The 18,527-nt window shown below is 38.9% G+C and overlaps 1 protein-coding gene and 1 long non-coding RNA gene across 3 annotated transcripts in view; both read right to left on the reverse strand.

The window, feature by feature from the left end:
- LOC128470771 (hemicentin-2-like) overlaps nt 1–14,053 on the reverse strand; it is a 30,750-nt gene extending 16,697 nt beyond the window's left edge. The window contains exons 1-3 of one of the 2 annotated variants that reach the window (XM_053452696.1): nt 13,902–14,053; nt 13,417–13,731; nt 64–378 (exon numbers count right to left, since the gene is read on the reverse strand). In XM_053452696.1, the coding sequence (XP_053308671.1) occupies nt 64–378; nt 13,417–13,731; nt 13,902–13,953 (682 nt within the window). In that variant the 5' untranslated portion in view covers nt 13,954–14,053. Of the gene's footprint in view, nt 1–63; nt 379–3,811; nt 4,059–13,416; nt 13,732–13,901 lie in introns of those variants that run through there. The other variant, XM_053452697.1, reaches the window with a different exon arrangement.
- On the reverse strand, nt 6,668–7,927 carry LOC128470792 (uncharacterized). Its single transcript, XR_008346061.1, has 2 exons — nt 7,881–7,927; nt 6,668–7,153 (listed from the first exon to the last, which is right to left on the reverse strand). It is a non-coding gene; the product is annotated as an uncharacterized LOC128470792 (long non-coding RNA).
- Nucleotides 14,054–18,527: the final 4,474 nt, after the last annotated feature.

Below are 18,527 nucleotides of genomic sequence, written 5' to 3' on the forward strand. Positions count from 1 at the left end.
GTCTTGTAGTGCAAAATGCCCCTGATCATTAAGGGGTTAATCATAGGGCAACTTGGTACTTACTGTAAACCGTAAGACGGACGGATTCTGTTGTTGTGATGGAAGAAGTGAGATCCTGGACACTCAGTGTGTAATCCCCCCGATCAGCGGCTGTCAGGTCTCGCAACTGGAGGGTTGTATTTACAAACAGTTCACTTCTGTTTTCATACGCGGGATTATAACGAGGAGGATTGTTTGGAAATTGTGTCGCAATCTGCGCGTTGCTGTTAAAGCTCCATGTAATTAAACGATTTAGAATGTCAGGAAGCGGCAGATTCCCAGACAGATCCACCGATCCCCCCTGAATCCCGGTCACATTTCGGAGAGAGGACGCAGGACCTGTATAAATGGACACATAGTGAATATTACAGTCCCGGTCATCCCATTCTGTTCTTTTTTTTTTTTTTAAGTTTTTATTATATCACAAAAAAAGACATTTACAAAAGGACCTTTCATTCTCATGATATACAAATTAGTATTAACAAATTAATTTTGTAGCATTCAAATACAAGACGGTATAAAGACCAGGTTACTTCCTAAATCATCTAGGGAGGAGAGAAGAGAGAGATATTGAAAGCATTTAGATAAAGATAATAATTTAACTTAATAATTGCCAGGAATTATATAATATTTGGTGTGTTTAACCATTTCCGGAAAACCATCTTTGCCATGGAGACCAAATTACATCATAATTGTATTGTTATGAATTCGGTAAAAGTACTTCTCCATTGTATACTGGTAATTTATTTGAGCTATAATTTGAGACCAAAGCTTGTTCCGTTTTCCAAGACCGAGCTATACATATTTTGGCTGCTGCCAAAATGTTAATAGCCAAATACAATTTCGATTTGTTTTCTCAAGGCAAGTCGATATGGAAAAGAAAGGACTGCGGATTCAGTACCATGTCAATATCAAATAGACTCTTAAATAAAATAATAATTTCAGATCTTACATTTGAAAGTTTATCACACTCCCACCAAATGTGTATCATTGACCCCAGTTCTATTTTGCATCTCCAACACTTGTTGGAGGTAGTATTATACATTTTATGCAATGAGGTTGGAACATAGTACCATCTGTGAAGGAGTTTATAGTACTGTTCATGAAGATTTATACAATGTATCGCTTTCCTTAATTTATTCCAGGATTCACACCAAGTGTCAAAAGAATAGGAAACACCCAAATCTCTTTCCCATTTCAGAATAGTATTTGGTTTGTCTAACGTATTCTCTTGATCCAATATGTTCCTTAATCGCGTAATTAAATTGAATTGGGAATTGCTAGAAAAGAGAGTAAGGATATGAAAGATGTGGCAGAGTGGCATATAGGGGTATAAGGCATATCATGGGGCAGAGGGGCATATAGGGGGTTAAAAGGCATATCATGGGGTACAGTGGCATATAGGAGGGTATAAGGCATATCATGGGGCAGAGGGGCATATAGGGGGTTAAAAGGCATATCATGGGGCACAGTGGCAAATAAGGGGGTATAAGGCATTTCTGGGGGCAGAGTGGCAAGCCTGGAGGCAGATGTGCATAACTGGGGGGGGGCAGGTTGGCAAATAAAAGGAAATAAAAAATATATTTTTCTCAATCATAGCTTTTATTAAATATGAAAATTAGTTTACATGAATTAATATTTACTAGTAAAACTTTTTTCCTATAGGGTAGTCTTATATTCAGGCTTTTTGTTTTTTTCCTAAATTAATATATTGATTTTGGGGGGGTCGTCTTATAATCAGGGTCGTCTTATAATTGAGCAAATACGGTACTATAGTACACTATACAATCTACCAGTAGTTGTGAAAGATAAAACGCAAACGAATTGTTTTCTTAAAACTCTAAATTTACCGAAAATCTCTGAGATAAAATTACAAGAATTAAATCTTCCGATTAAACTATCTGAGCTAAATAGTACCATAAAGAACTTACCTTTGCACAAAGCTCCAGGCCCAGATGGATTTTCATCTCCTTTTTTTCAAATTTTGGAACCTATTGTCTCTCCCTTTTTATTAAGATTATTTAATGGAATATCTTCAGGGAATAATTTTCCATCTGAGATGTTACAGACTATAATAACTCCTATTCCGAAAAGTGGGAAGGATCTGACTAAAGTCACAAATTATCGTCCGATATCACTGATAAATTTAGACATCAAAATATATTCTAATATTTTAGCTGACAGACTTATTTCTGTTATGGGTGAGTTAGTCCATCCAGATCAAACAGGATTTCTATTGGGTAGAAGCGGTGAAGACAATACACGCAAAATACTAAATTTAATTTATGAGTTACATCTAAGTAAAACGCCAGCTATCTTTCTCGCGCTTGACGCCAAAAAGGCGTTTGACCGCGTGAGTTGGTCTTTTTTAGAACAAACCTTAATCGCTTTTGGTTTGACTGGTCAATTTCTAACTCTCACTATGGCGTTATATAAGAATTTGCAAGCGAAAATTTCAGGGCCTAATTTAAACTCTACTAGTTTTTTTTATTAATAATGGAACAAGACAAGGGTGCCCTTTAGCTCCCCTATTATACGTTCTTTCAATTGAGCCTCTTGCGACATTAATACGCCGGTCGAACAAAATCATTGGAATAAGTACTGGTCCATATGAGCATAAGATATCTTTATATGCCGACGATATTTTACTTACTTTGGCTTCCCCTGAAAACTCACTCCCAGAGTTTCTGGAATGTATTAATAAATATAAATTATATTCTAATTATAAATTAAATTTAGACAAATTACAAATTATTGATTTCAACATGGAACACTCTTGGTTTGAGCATATTAAGAATAAGTCTGCAATACGTTGGAATCAAAAATATATTGACTATCTGGGAATTAAAATATATCAGAGTCTTACAGCTATTATAACTAATAATTATTCGATTCTCTTAGATTTCTTTAAAACTCAATTTACCCAATGGAAGAACTTGGAAATTTCTTGGATAGGCAGACTAAATACTTTAAAGTCATATGTTTTGCCAAAATTGATTTATTTATTTAGAACTATACCTTTACCAGTTCCAATGAAAATTCTAAATCGATTTGAAAAAACCTTCTCATTATATGTATGGACGGGTAAAAAATCTAGAATTTCACGTTCCATTCTTACTAGAAATCTTTCGAGATCTGGGCTTAATTTTCCTAGTTTGCGCACTTTACAACAAATTTGTTTATTTAACCATTTTCTAGCTTGGGATATAAAACGAAAATCGGAACTACCTTGGTACAACTATGAGAGGTGGAAATGTCCAAATTTAGACCCATTTCTTTTATATTGGATTAATAAAAATGATATAAATAGATTAAATATTCTTAATCCAATTGTTTCTAACGTACTAAGTAATATGATTACTTTTAAGAAAAAATTTGGTAATACAGAACTATGTTCACTATCTTCTCCACTGATAGCAGTACAATATATGATAAAAGACATTGATCTAAAATCCTGATTTCTTCATGGTATAGATACAATATCAGATATTTGATATATATCTGATTTGGTTCCATTTAATGAAATTCAAATTAAGTATAATCTTCCAAGTAAAGAACTATTTTCTTATCTAAGAATTAGAAATTATATTAAAAGTAATCCACTAATTTCTCCGACCAACTTAGATAGGTTTATAAATAGTCATCCCATTCTTTTCTATCGATGTAACGTCTTACGACAGACTGTAAGCTCCCTGACCCAGACTGTCCGCACCCCCCGTGACATTTATACTGCGCAGAATTATTATTAACCCCTAGATCTCCAGATACACACCCAAAGCAGAGAGGAGAAGCGTGCAGTTGAGGAGACGCTGCCAGATGCCCATCTTTTTGCTCCCTCGGTTTATGTGTCTGTTCTGTGTTCAGTCTCTGGCGGTGTAAATGGCTGTGAATGTTCAGAGCTGCGCCTTCTCCTGATTATTATCAGTAATAAAAAGAGAAGAAGCTCTTAAAGGGATGCTGCAACCTCCAGTTCTGTTTTTCATACAAATGATAGCTGAGGGGTCCCTTTAAATTTTCATTGTGTCCCTCTCGCAAATGTCCCCATATCTCCTGGCACCTGATTTATTTTCCACCCGGAGACACGTGCAAAAAAAGCACTCCCATTTATTTCAATGGAGTACATTCCTGCCACTGATTGGATGCTTCAAGCAGCCAATCAGCGGTGAGAATTAGCAGACCACAGATGAGTCGGGGAGCTTCAGTTGTGGAGCTGCAGCTTCTATTAAAAGTAAGTTTTTTGCTACTTTTGCTAAAATTAGATATAGCTGACAATCTCGTAAATACATAAATTTTACCCACAGAATCCTATTTACTTCGTGTGACAACCTCATCAAAGAAGAGTGTGTATTCTGTTTATCCACACAGGACCCCTCGTTAGATTTTCCTCAGGAAATCTCATACAGACGTGGACTTCTAGAGCTGGCTGCTGGTGAATACCCCATGCATGCGCACGCAGACCAATGCATTTCCCGCAGAGAATATAGGGTGTAATAACCGGAGTAACGGAGCACCCCACTGACACTACGCTCCCAGGCTGCGCTCTATTTATTCTCCTGATATGACAATCTGTAACAGCCCTCAGACAAAGCAGCATGTGAGGATCGCAAGAGAGCAGAAAGCGGCCACTGGCCTCCCCCCTCCTGAGTCAATAAAGCTATGTAGGCGTGTGTAAATAAGTATGTTAGTGCGTGTAAGTATGTTACTGTGTGTTTGTGAGTACATTACATTACAGTGGAATCATTTAAAGTCACAAACAATAAAAAACTGGTACAAAAAGGAGAGGAGGGTCTCGCTCTTGTGAGCTTACAGTCTTGTTGGAGTCAGTATGTTAGTGAGTGTTGTGAGCTGGGATTATATAACCACACAGTTTTAGGCTTGGGAATACCACACAAGGTTGCATCACGTTATACAGTCCTTTTTATTAAAAGGTCCGGCAAACAAAACATAAATATAAAACAAACAAAGCCTCGCTCTCTGAGCAATAACTAACGGTTGGAACTGGCTATAGTTGGACGGCTTCCCCGCTGCCAACAAAACAAGATGTAGCAGAGACCTTTTTCTTCTTAAGGAATATTTCTGTAGGCTCTTGGGGAGAGAAATGCCGCCTCACTCACTGCTTGAGTCCTCTTCACCGAGTGCCTCACAGGGAAACTTTATATCCACCTCCCGCTGATCATTCCCAACAGGTGATGACCCACCTGGGAGATCCAGAACACCCGGACTGGACTCCCCACCTGCTGCAAGTAAACTGTAGAGTGGAGCACTGGCCCTCCTGTCTCTCCAAAATGCGCCACATCAGGGACCCAAACTAAATTACAGAATGTCCTCTATTCCACCACAAGACATTCTCCCTGGGGTTATCAGACACACCGCACTACAATATGTTCCATGAAATATAGATGCCACAGTAGTAGTGGGGACAGATTCCCACCCACAGGTGATATCAATGGGCGCCTGACAGGTGTGATGTGTGATTGATGTGAGGGAGTGAGATGTTTTATGAAAATTGGTGTGATGGGAATGATGTGTGAGAGGTGAGAGGGAGTGAGGTTTGGTGATTTATATGCTCTATACTTTTGTATTTATGGGTATTATTATTACATGTTTTATGTTTTTTAATATTTATTTTGTGTGGGTTTGTATGGGTATTAAAGAGATTATATTTTTTATATTAAATTGATGTTTATTCTGGTTATTACTGAGAGCTGTCTTGTGCCTTTAAATGTTCATGGTGTTCCCATTGTCGATCTGAATTAAAGTGACGGTAACATATGCATATTTTGTATATTTCCTTAGTATCTGTGACAAAGTATACAAAGAGAAAGAAAATAACCTCCCAGCTCTGTATATAGTAATAATAACCCCCCTGTGCTGTATACAGTGATAACCCCCCAGCACTGTATACAGTAATATTACCTCCAGCACTGTATACAGTAATATAACCCCCAGCGCTGTATACAGCAATAACCCCAGCGCTGTATACAGTAATATAACCCACAGCACTGTATACAGTGATAACCCCCCAGCACTGTATACAGTTATATAACCCCCAGCACTGGATACAGTAATAACCTCCCAGCGCTGTATACAGTAATAACCCCCCTGCGCTGTATACAGTAATAACCCCCCTGCGCTATATAGTGATAACTAGACTTGGGCTCCGGCAAAGTCTTCATGTTCATCTTCGGGGAAAAAAAAACTTCATATTCCATGAATATTCGCCTGTTCTTGTGTTCCTTTTGGTCGAATGTTCGTGTACGTTCTTTGTGTTCGTTTTTCTCTTCGTTTTCTGATGGCTTTATAGCAGGGGTTAACACGGGGTTAAAGCTGTAACATTCAGCAGCAGCCATGGCGCCAGGATTTAAAGGTCTGTAAGAGCGACTCTATTGGTTGCCGGCAGGGGGCTCCTCTGGCATCAACCAATGAAGGGCAGCTGCTCTTCATTCAGTCTGAGTCTCAGACAACTGGTCTGAGCAACTTGGCCTGGGAGGAACAGGGATTTTAGTCCCCCTGGCAAAGGGCAGGGCAAGATACACCTCGGAGCAACTGGGATGTATGAGGGGAGTTTGGGGACCAAAAGGAAGGAGCAGGTGTAGGAGGCATCAGTACTTTGAAAAAGAGGGTTGACTGGGGTGGAAAATATTTATTATACATTAGACTTTAAATACATTAGGCTTTGCTGGAACAGGAATAAGAGACAAGAGTTTGTATGTATACATGGTATTCTTCATTATTTTAATATTATGTTGGATTATATAATCAATTTTCTTTACTACCCCGCAAAGGGTATGAAAGGTGCCCCTGGTCCCACCTAAAGCCCAGCCTCACCTGGTTGTAGCTTCGCTCACCAATAACCATGTCCTGGGTTAGATACCTGAAACCTTGGGATATACTGTATGTATGGCATCTTTTGTAGAAACTAAGGAGATATTTACATATATATACAATAACTGGATGTATAGACAGGATTACAAATGTATCACATAGCACAGCGAGTAAGAGTGTGTATTTATTGTATGTGTTTACTGTATGTTGTATTTACACCATTATATGGCGTTTGTAAGGTTATCACGCGGCTGTATTCTGGGTCATCCGGTAATGCTGGCTGCTGTTGCTGTAAAAAGAGATTAATCAGTCAATGTTCATACGGCTGAGCTGTAGTCTATTATTTTCTATAATGATCTATATAACAGATTGTGTTTAAAATGGTAAGAAAAAGTTAAAAGTAATGATTTTGTTATTGGCTGGATTTATTTGTATTAGCGCTGATCAGAATGCGCTGTCACTAAATATTATTCAGTTCTTACACTGAATATCTTATATTTCAATGTCTCAAAAAACCCTGCCTTACCATTCCTATGGCTCAGAGTTAGTACGCCGCTGTGATCATACATAAGACTCCCAGTTGGTGCTTTTACTATCAGTGTGTTATGGTTGATATATCTGCTTGAAGGCAGGTGACTTAATAGAGTATTAGAGCCATTTGGGCAACGCGTTTCACGAGTCACTACATAGAATCTTCACGACGGGTTAGTAAAGGGTTAATATTTCAAGAGTCTCATTTCAATAGGGTCCACTCATTTGGGAAGTTCCCTGGTATGCTGAGGACACAGTGAAGGGATTTAAATGTGATGGGTATAGCGTAGGAGGTGAGTGGGAGTCGGGTACTTCTAAACACCACTCTCATGACCCGGAGACTTCACGCCATGACCCGGAGACCTGGCGAGTCCCCCGGGATGTTACGACTCCCTCTCCTCTAACCTAAAGTATATATCTGTAATCTCTTTCATCCCATTGACTGCTCACAGTAGTCTATTTTAGATTTTTTGTGAGAAATTTACCTTGTAAGGTCTGGCTCCTTCATTGGTTGATTGTTTTGCCTCCATCTGCCAGGAAGAGTCCAATTCCATAAATAAGTTCCATGAAACACTTTGCATTTATCACAGAGGCTAATAATTATTAGTTATGAGTTATTAGCATTGTTGCTAATGTAGGAATCTACCACAGTTAAGTGGAACAGCCTTCCAGCAGAAGTGGTAAAAGGCTAATACAGTGAGGGGATTTAAACATACCTGGTATACATATATGGCTCCTGAATCGTTGCGTCGCTTATCAATTTATAATTGAAAGTTGCAATAATTGTTCCACTTAACACATCTGGGCTTATATGAGAAGCAGCCCCGAGTTCTTACCTCTCCCCTAGGCAGGACTGTCTCATATGCATCTGGGTTTACGTATATATGATCATTCGGAGTGTCTACTAGAAAAAAATCACGAAAGAAATATAAAAATATATTTGTGATGAAATATAAATCAAGTATTATATTAAATATGAATTAAAATATGCTTATAGTGAAATATAAAGTATAATATTAAATATAAACTCAAATGTAATTATAATTAAAATACATCTAGTTCTATCTCTTGCATTTCTATTATTTGCATTTTTTGTTTATGTGAGATTTACGTTTAAATTAAACAGAATTAAGTGACTGATTTGGTGAAATGGGATTAAAAAAACAGACGTACCTTTTCTCTTCTTTACGACAAAGAAAGCAATGGCGAAAGCAATGGCTCCAACAATGGCCAACCCAGCAAGTGTTCCAATCACAATGCCTGCAATTTCTCCGGGACCCAGTCCAGAACTAGAAGAAACTGTTATTAACTGAAATTAGTAAATCAGGACCTGAAGAACAAACAAAAGAGTCTTAAGAACTATTTGCTTGCCTATGTTTTTAGGCACTGGGGCTCTGTCTGTGAGTTGTAAGATCTGAACTCCTCCAGGACATCAGGCTGCCACTTAGGGTGATCAACAACGAATGCTCTTCGACCGATTATTTTGTGTATTTATAGAACGTCAACATATTTTGTAGCACTTTAACAATTAGGATGCACAGAGTTAACAATAAAATAAAAACTAACAATATGAAAGTTGACAATAAGATTAACAAGTTAAGATATTACAGTACAAGAGGAGAAAAGGATCCTGCCCTTGAGATCTTGAGATCATGAGTGGGATTGATGTAGAAGGTGAGCAGATTTTTTAGCTCATGTTCGGCTTCTTACCTCTATCGCTTGTAACGTTAAGAATGAAGAAGAAGCTCGAACTCCCAATCAGATTCTCAGCTCTACATTCATAGGTTCCGATTTCATTCATCGTCACTGAAGATATTGTGAGATTGGACGTATAATCAGTGGATTTCACCATGAACTTTCCCCCTTCGGGAACAGAATTGTTCTCTGATGTGAAGCTGAACCAGGTGAACGTCGAAGGAAGGATTTGGGTTTCTGGCTGTACAGCCCAAGCGTTAAGCACAGAAGGGCCGGGGATCAGACTTACTGTCATAGTGGCTGATGTTCCTTCAACTGCTTCGGTGCTACTGTGATTAGTGAACCCCACGGCTTGTGGGATATCTAATGATCAAAAGACACATAGTCAGCGTTTCATATTTCCCACAATAAGTCATCCTCAAGATTCATGCCAATAAATAAAGTCTTTCATCACTAGGTTATGCGTCAAGTATCTTTACTTTCCGCCCATGCCATAGTTACTAACAAAGTTCTCTTTAACAAGGATGGATCTTATTCATGAACTTAAAAATAAGGGGCCCAACCACAACATTTTTATTCTGAAATGTGACTTGGTGTCCACAGAGAAAATCTATGGGCTCTCACCTAATTTCAGCACACAGGACACCTCTTGTCCACCTTGGCCACCATAGCAGGACAAATCATCTCTGGGGTTGATGGAGTTCAAAGACACATTCCTGATAACTTGGTGTTGACCCATTTCATGCTGATTTTGGAAGAACATTAGCACGTCTGCGGCGGGAAAACCCCCCGTCCAGGAACAGAGGAGCTGCACTGTGTGATCGGTTTTACTTGCAGAACATATAATGTGATCTTCAGGGTGCCCTGATAGAAAACAAGAAAGAGAGACATGTTGCTTGGACTCATTATGCACAGAATTATGTCTTTATGCACTAGTAACGTGTATATTGGGGTATTAGAAATAGGGTAACGATTTGATCCAGTAATGGTGCTATTGTGATTTACATAAAAAAAAATTCAAAAAATATTCCCATAAATTTAAAATTTCCAATGATAGCAGAAGATATTAGTAGTTCTTCTACCTGGAAAGAAAGCATTATCTGATAATCGCTCTAAAGCACCATTTCCAACAAAATGATCCAGGATAAGATCACTGTCTCTTTTAGATCCTTTACCATTTACATGGATATCGATATTTTTATTATTATTATTATTAGTTCCAGTTTTGACCCTTCAATTGGGAACCTAGCTGCCATTTCTGACCCAAGGATTATTTGTTGCCCACATTTTCTTGATCTCTTTTGGTGGCCTTGTACTTCAAGCCCTTTTGGCAACATCTACCAGCTGTATATCCCATTCAAACATGGCCACCCCTTTTGGTGTAGTTTCTCTAGGGTGGGTTCATGGAAGAGCTGGGGTCAAGTTAATCAACACACATAAGAACGTATTTTGAGAATTGTTTTTATACACATAGTTTTTATATAAATATGAAGAATATGTATTTTACAATCCACAGACCGTCATGTTACTTACAGGCCAGGTTGAGATTGAGGGGTGGGCTTGTCAAATTATTTATATAGTTTGTTGCCACGCAGGTGAAAGGACCATCATCATCGCGTTGGACGGGGCTAATAATGATGGTGGAGTTGTTTTGGTTTAGATGGTATCGAATGTTTGGGGGCAGCGGAACACCGTTGTGGTTCCAAGAGAATCGGACATCTGTCCCAAGAGCCGAACAGTTCAGCGACACCGAATCCTTTCCAGTCCAGAGCAATTCTTTAGAACTGGTGTTACTTTGTATCGTCACTTCAGAGACAGGAACTGAAAAAGCAGAAGACAGACGCTCACGACAGCTGATGGTAATATCCTGATAAGAGATTCTTCCTGATCGCCGCAATATATATTTAGATTTTTTGTAATGTTATTATACGCATATAATAAATACAAAAGCGAACTATATTTAACTTTGTGATTACCGGTAGTTTTCTACCTACTAAAAGATATAGTGTTTGTCACCTTCAAGGACTTGGGGATAAGACTGGTCCATAGATAATTGGTTTATAACCCATGGAACAAATCCTACCCCGACTCTTAATCTGCCACGGAAAATCCTTTTAATGTAAAAGATACGGAATAATTTAACGGCCATTATTATTTATCAAGTTGGTGAGACTTGGAATTCTGGCTTTGAACATATTAGGAACGGAAATGTTCTCTCACCTGCCACTTTCACATGTAGGGAGGTGCTGGTGCTGTTGCTGATGGGGTTATGGATGGTGCAGGTATAGTCCCCTTCATCGTGCTTTATGATTGGATGGAAATTCAGGTGGGGCCCCGTGCAGGTCACATCGTTCTGGAAGCACGCGTCTTCTTGACCACGATGGAAGCTGTAAGAGTCCACGGTCTGACCCCGAGCATCACAGTGAAGAGTCACATTCGTGCCATTAATTTGATAGCTTTCATTAGCATGGAGAAAAGTGAGACTTGGAGGTGTGAGAATACCTGGAATCAAGGTGGAAAACAATTTGGTTGATGTCCAACTATAATTTAATTATCATCTTAATAAATCCCTTGAATCAATTTATTAGTGCAAAAAGATCAGCGGGATGATCCCTTATTGCGATCCCTTATTGCGATTATTACACTGATGTACCGATCACTATGTCTGGTTGGAATGGGTTCTTTATGTTCTTCTGCTTCTTCTTATCTCTGCGGTGAATATATAGAACATCCCGCGCAGGCTTGTGACATAGAAGCGAGATGTACGTGAGATAATCCTGTTAATCTTACAGTGTTGACTTTGCATTAAGCGAGGGCCGCTCGGTCCTTCATTCCGGAGAAATTTATCAGTACTGAAAAAATCCTTCATCTCACGTGAAATCGCTGAGAAGTTGAACTCACAACTAACCCTCTATGATTAGAAGTAACCCTCTATCCCAACAGATTTACACAACAAGGTTAGATTCTTGGGAAACTGTATATTTTGTCACCTTAATGGGACATGTGCCATTAATTAATTAATGTCCTGACACCCCCACTAAAATGCATATGACGGCTGGAGTGTCCCGTTAATGAGATCATTGGCTGATGTCATTATCTACTTGTGAGCAAAGATTATTCTGATTATACCTGGCTGTTATTATCATGTTCTATTTGCATAAAAGTTGAGACTTTAGTATGCGAGTTATCCGTCAAGGAAATCGATTGAGACAAGTAAATTATTAACAAAGACAACAGAAGAAGTGAAAAACTAATTTCTCAAATTAATTGAACAAACATTTCTCTCTTTTCTTACATTAAAAGAAAACAGTTGGGTCTGTCTACTAATCTCCTCTCCGTGGCAAAGATAAACTCTGTGGGCATAACTCCGGGGAAATCTCAAGACCCCTCATTCTTCTACAGCGAGCAGAGAATTTCTGGCCAGTTTTCCATGAGTTAAATAACTAAGAAAGTTACGGAGGAGTTTCCATGAGACCCATTGGGATCGGACAATCTTGATGGACATTAGAAGGGATCTTCTGATGCCAAGCTGGGCCCCATCTGTTATATATTTTCACAGGAACCATTTATCAATATAAATCACTCTGTATTGTATTAATATCTTTAAAGGTACCGTCTACTGTCCCAAAACCAAGTATTAGCTACTCGGGGCAGGAAAATGCTCGAATTAAGATTGGTGGTAACACTTTATGCGTGTGTACATGTCATGGGAAGATCAGCAGTCAGTCTACAGCAGATCCACTAGCCATGTGATCTCTTCCACAGCCAATCACATGCACAGATTCAGAGACAGTGAATAGCAGGAAACCGTGATACCACGTCCCTCAAGATTTAGTTTTACAAAATGCATAATTTTTTTGACCATAAATTATTATTTTTTATCTGTACTTTTTCATGTGTATTGTGTAGTTAGTGTGGTGGGGTTAGTTAGTGGGGAAATAGACAGGGTTAGGTTTAGGGTTAAGTAAGGGTTAATTAAAATAAAAATAAAAAGTCCTGGAAAACATAAATGAATATTTATGTATATACGGTGGATTTTAAATCAGGCTATTTTTTTTCCATTTGTACCAGCGGTGGATAATTTATATAACTGAAAAACGGAATAAATGTTTTTTTAATTATTTTTTATGTTAATAAGAAATAATGTCTTTAATATGTAAATATGGTTTAAAAAACGGCACTACATGTCCCAAAAAATGTCATAATTTGTGTGGGTGGACTAAATGAGAAAGAAGGAAATAATGGTTAAAAAAAAGACAGTAAAAATTACAGTTCAAAATGCCCCTGATCATTAAGGGGTTAATTACAGAGCAACTTGTTACTTACTGTAAACCATAAGACGGAGGGATTCTGTTCTTGTGGTGGAAGAAGTGAGATTCTGGACAGTCAGTGTGTATTCCCCCTGATCAGCGGCTGTCAGGTCTCGCAACTGGAGGGTTGTATTTACAAACAGTTCACATCTGTCTTTATACTCGGTATTATAAATAGGAGAACCGTTTGGAAATTGTGACACAATTAACACGTTGCTGTTAAAGTTCCATGTAATTGCACGATTTTGAATTTCAGGAAGCGTCAGATTCCCAGACAGATCCACCGACCCCCCCTGAATCCCGGTCACATTTCGGAGAGAGGACGCAGGACCTGTATAAATGGACACACAGTGAATATTACAGTCCCGGTCATCCCATTCTTTTCTATCGATGTAACGTCTTACTACAGACTGTAAGCTCTCTGACCCAGACTGTCCTCCCCCCCTGTGACATTTATACTGCGCAGAATTATTATTAACCCCTAGATCTCCAGATACACACCCAAAGCAGAGAGGAGAAGCGTGCAGTTGAGGAGACGCTGCCAGATGCCCATCTTTTTGCTCCCTTGGTTTATGTGTCTGTTCTGCGTTCAGTCTCTGGCGGTGTAAATGGCTGTGAATGTTCAGAGCTGCGCCTTCTCCTGATTATTAACTTCTATCCAGTAATAAAAAGAGAAGAAGCTCTTAAAGGGACCCTGCAGCCTCCATTTCTGTTTTTCATACAAATGATATCTGAGGGGTCCCTTTAAATTTTTGTGGTGTCCCTCTTGCAAATATCTACATATCTCCTGACAGTTGATTTATTTTCCACCCACAGACACGTGCAAAAAAAGCACTCCCATTTATTTCAATGGAGTACGTTCCTGCCACTGATTGGATGCTTCAAACAGCCAATCAGCGGTGAGAATTATCAGACCACAGATGAGTCGGGGAGCTTCATTTGTGGAGCTGGAGCTTCTATTAAAAGTATAAACAACAAAAAAATAGTTACCTGCGCACTATCCCAAATCCCTATGTTTATTTAGACAAATGGACGTTTTTAGTTTCACTCCAATGGCAATTTAAACTGGAAGCTCGCCTGCCACGTCGTGGCAAACCTCGAATGAGACAGAACGGGGTATTCTCTGAACCCCTACACACAACACACATATTAGCCCTTAATAGGGACCACATGGGATGGGCAGCAGCATTTGTAACCTGGCTGTGAAATACAAACTTAAAATACAAACACACAGGGGGTTCAGAGAATATCCCTTTCTCTCTCGAAATTTCTACCTTTAGCTCAAAGAAAAAATATCATGTGTTTGCTGCATCTTTCTTCATCCGTTATTTCCCTCTTTATCACTTAGTGCATCCATACGAATTATATAATTGCACATGGTGAGCAGTTTGCCTTAAACTAGACATCTATGAATATTTTAATACTTATAGGATTCTGTGGGTAACATGTATGTATTTACGAGATTGTCAGCTAAATCTGATCTTAGCAAAAATGTGTTTTGCCCCAGGAGAAAAAAAAATAGTTCTTTCCACTAGATGGCGCTCATATCTTTTTTTTCCCGTGGAATGCGTCAGCCAATTAAAAATGACTATAATTTTCACTTTCATCCAAGCGCAGAAACAATGTTGTACAATCCACTCCTTTTGATGCAGTTTACTAATTCTTTAAAAAAAATAAGATATTTAGGACAAATTCAACTCCATGAAAAATAAACCTGCATAAGATTTTAGTAAATTCTTTAATTTGCATTCTTTACTTCCTCGTCCAAAACCTGCACTCCTGAAGACGCTCCAGAGCTGCAGCGTCCACCACATAGAGTGACCACATCATGTTTTCCAGGACACATATCATTTTTACATATTGCTGACCAGCCCAGATAAAATGCTGCCTTGCAGTATGTGGGATGTATTGAATTATGGAAAGGAACCAATTAGTCAGTTATACATCCCCCATATTGCAGGGTATTTGATCTGGTCTTGTCAGTAATATCTAAAAAAAATACAGCTCAGTAGTTATAGGTTTCCCCTGGTAACGTGTCAGGTATTTAAAAGGCTATCACCTTAATTTAACTATTGCAAAACTATCAAAGTTTATCCCGCCTCCCAGGAGAAAAATAGTTTCCACGAGATGGCGCTCATTCCTTACTGTTTCGGTGTCAGAAGTTAAAGGTCTGTAGAAGCGACTCTATTGGTTGCCGGCAAGGAGCTCCTTCATTGGTTGATGCCAGAGGAGCTACCTGCCGATGACCTATAGAGTCACTCACACGGACCTTTAACTAATGGAACCTCCCCAGGCCAAGTTCCGCCATCAGAAGTGAAAGGTGGCTTGTGCGGACTGTATACAGTAATAACTCTCCAGCACTGTATACAGTAATAACCCCCAGTGCTGTATACAGTTATATAATCCCCAGTGCTGTATATAGTAATGTCTCTTGATGTTGGGAAAAATCGAATGTTATTTCAGTTTGATCCAATAAACTCCCTTTATCTACAGACCTGGAGGACGCCATTCGGTGGGATAATTAATGCGGGATTGTATGGGAAACTCCCTGGCGTGATGAGATGATTTAAAAGAACTACCTTTGGTAACAAATCTGCAGCTGCTATATACATCCGATATACACCGATCAGCCGTAACATTATGACCACCTGCCTAATATTGTGTAGGTCTCCCTTTTGCTGCCAAAACAGCCCTAACCCGTCGACTCATGGACTGCGCTAGACCTCTGAAGCTGCACTGTGGTATCTGGCACCAGGATGTTAGCAGCAGGTCGTTGAAGTCGTGTAAGGTGGGAGATGCAGCCTCCATGGAAAAAACTGTGATGCTCTGGGTGTTCTGACGCCTTTCTATCAGAACCAGCATTAACTCTTTCACATATATATATGTGTGTATATATATATATATATATATATATATCGTATTTTTTTTTATGTTAGTTTAGGAAAAAAAGACTACCCTATAGGAAAAATGTTTTACTAGTAAATATTAATTCACATGTAAACTATTTTTAATATTTAATTAAAAACTATAATTGAGAAAAAAAAAATTATTTTTATTTCCTTTTATTTGCCAACCTGCCCCAATTATGCACAACCTCTGCTGCCCGTTAGTCCTGCAGGGGCTTCTATGACTGAGCACCGGAAGATCACGTCACAACGGTGCTCAGTCATAGAAGCCATGGCGGAAGTGTTGGCAGCAGCAGAGGTTGTCCTCCTCTCTGGCAGCTGGTGAATGCCTGCGCGATGCACGTAGACAACCTCCGCTGCTGCCGGCACTTCCACCAGGGCTTCTATGAATAAGCACTGGAAGGTCATGTCATGCCGGAGTTCCGTCATAGAAGCCCCCAGAGGAAGTGCCGGCAGCAGTGGAGGTAACCAGAGAGGAGGATCCGGGTCTCCTGCAGCACTGCAGGGGATCTGGATCTTAGTCTTGTACTTAGACCTTTATTTGAGGTCAGATTATAAAATGACCTCGAATATAAGACGAGGGGTATTTCTCAGAGTATTTTCTCTGAAAAAATCCTCGTCTTATAATCGAACAAATACGGTATTTAATATATATAATGTAATGGCTGATCATCTCCTTATATTCCAGCTGTTTTCCCTACCCCTTTTCAGCAGAGGACAAGCTTAATGCGTTGACCATAGTAACTCTGGTTTGTGTCCCAGCTTTTCCTCTAGTTGTGCAACCGAATACATTATATATTTAATTACATGTTTAAAATGCTACAAACAGTATAAGGGTACATGTATCTAATAAGGTCCCCTTTAAATAGACATTTAATACCGGGTAGTAAAGGTAATTTGCGATATTTTTCTCCCAATGGTATAGAAAAAGTCAAAAAGCTACAGCGAGGAGGTGACAGAGATAAAAGAGGTGTGCAGGATCTTCCAATTTGGAAGTCAGGATATGATGTATCAGATTTTATATCTATTTATATATATATATATATATATATATATACATAATATATAATTTACGTAGGAAGAAATATATCTGAATAAGGAAAAATACAAATCTCAGATTGCATAATACCGTAATAATAATAATAACACTACTACTACTAATAATAATAATAATTATTATTATTGTTAGTATTATTATGTTTGCTTCGTATGTAGCCAATATTAATAGGACATTCTCTCTAGAACAAAATATATTATAATAATTGATGTTTTAAATAGTCTCATTCCAGGGTGTATATATTGTTTTTGGTTAAAGTAGGGTTGTTGATATATACCGTATTTGCTCGATTATAAGACGACCCCAAAGGAAAAAAGTTTTACCAGTAAATGTTAATTCATGTAAACTATTTTTTTAATAAAAGCTATGATTGAGAAAAATATTTTTTTTGTTTTTATTTCTTGTATTTCCCAACCTGCCCCCAGTTACGCACATCTGCCCCCAGGCTTGCCACTCCAATATGGCACTGTGGCCCATGATATGCCTTTTAACCCTCTATATGCCACTGTGCCCCATGGTATGCCTTTTGACCCCCTATGTGCCACTCTGCCTCCAGAAATGCCTTATACCCCTATATCCCATTCTGGCATTTAGGGGGTTAAAATGCATATTATGGGGCAGAGTGGAATATAGGGAGGTATAAGGCATTTCAGGAGGCAGAGTGGCATTAAGGGAGTTAAAAGGCATTGTATAGAGCACTCTGCCTCCAGAAATGCCTTATACCCCTATATGCCACTCTGCCATTTAGGGGGTTAAAAGGCATATTATGGGGCAGAGTGGCATATAGGGAGGTATGAGGCATTTCAGGAGGCAGAGTGCTCTATTAAATGCCCCCTTAAAGCCACTCCAGAAATGCCCTATGCCCCCATTTAACACACACACACCCTATACCCCCATTTAACTAACTAACACACACTCACACACACACACACACACACACACACTATAGGATCTATTTGAGGTCTGATTAGAAGACGACCCCGATTAGAAGACGAGAGGTATTTTTCAGAGCATTTGCTCTGAAAAAAACCTCGTCTTATAATCGAGCAAATACGGTATATATATGTTCTATATCTCAGTGCCTATGATTAAAGGCATCGTGAAAACGTGTAAAATGCGTGGGGCAGTTGGCATGTCCGAGACATTAAAGCCTCGTTGTTGATA

This window comes from Spea bombifrons, chromosome 12, assembly GCF_027358695.1.
Source record: "Spea bombifrons isolate aSpeBom1 chromosome 12, aSpeBom1.2.pri, whole genome shotgun sequence".
Classification (NCBI taxonomy): Eukaryota; Metazoa; Chordata; class Amphibia; order Anura; family Pelobatidae; genus Spea; species Spea bombifrons.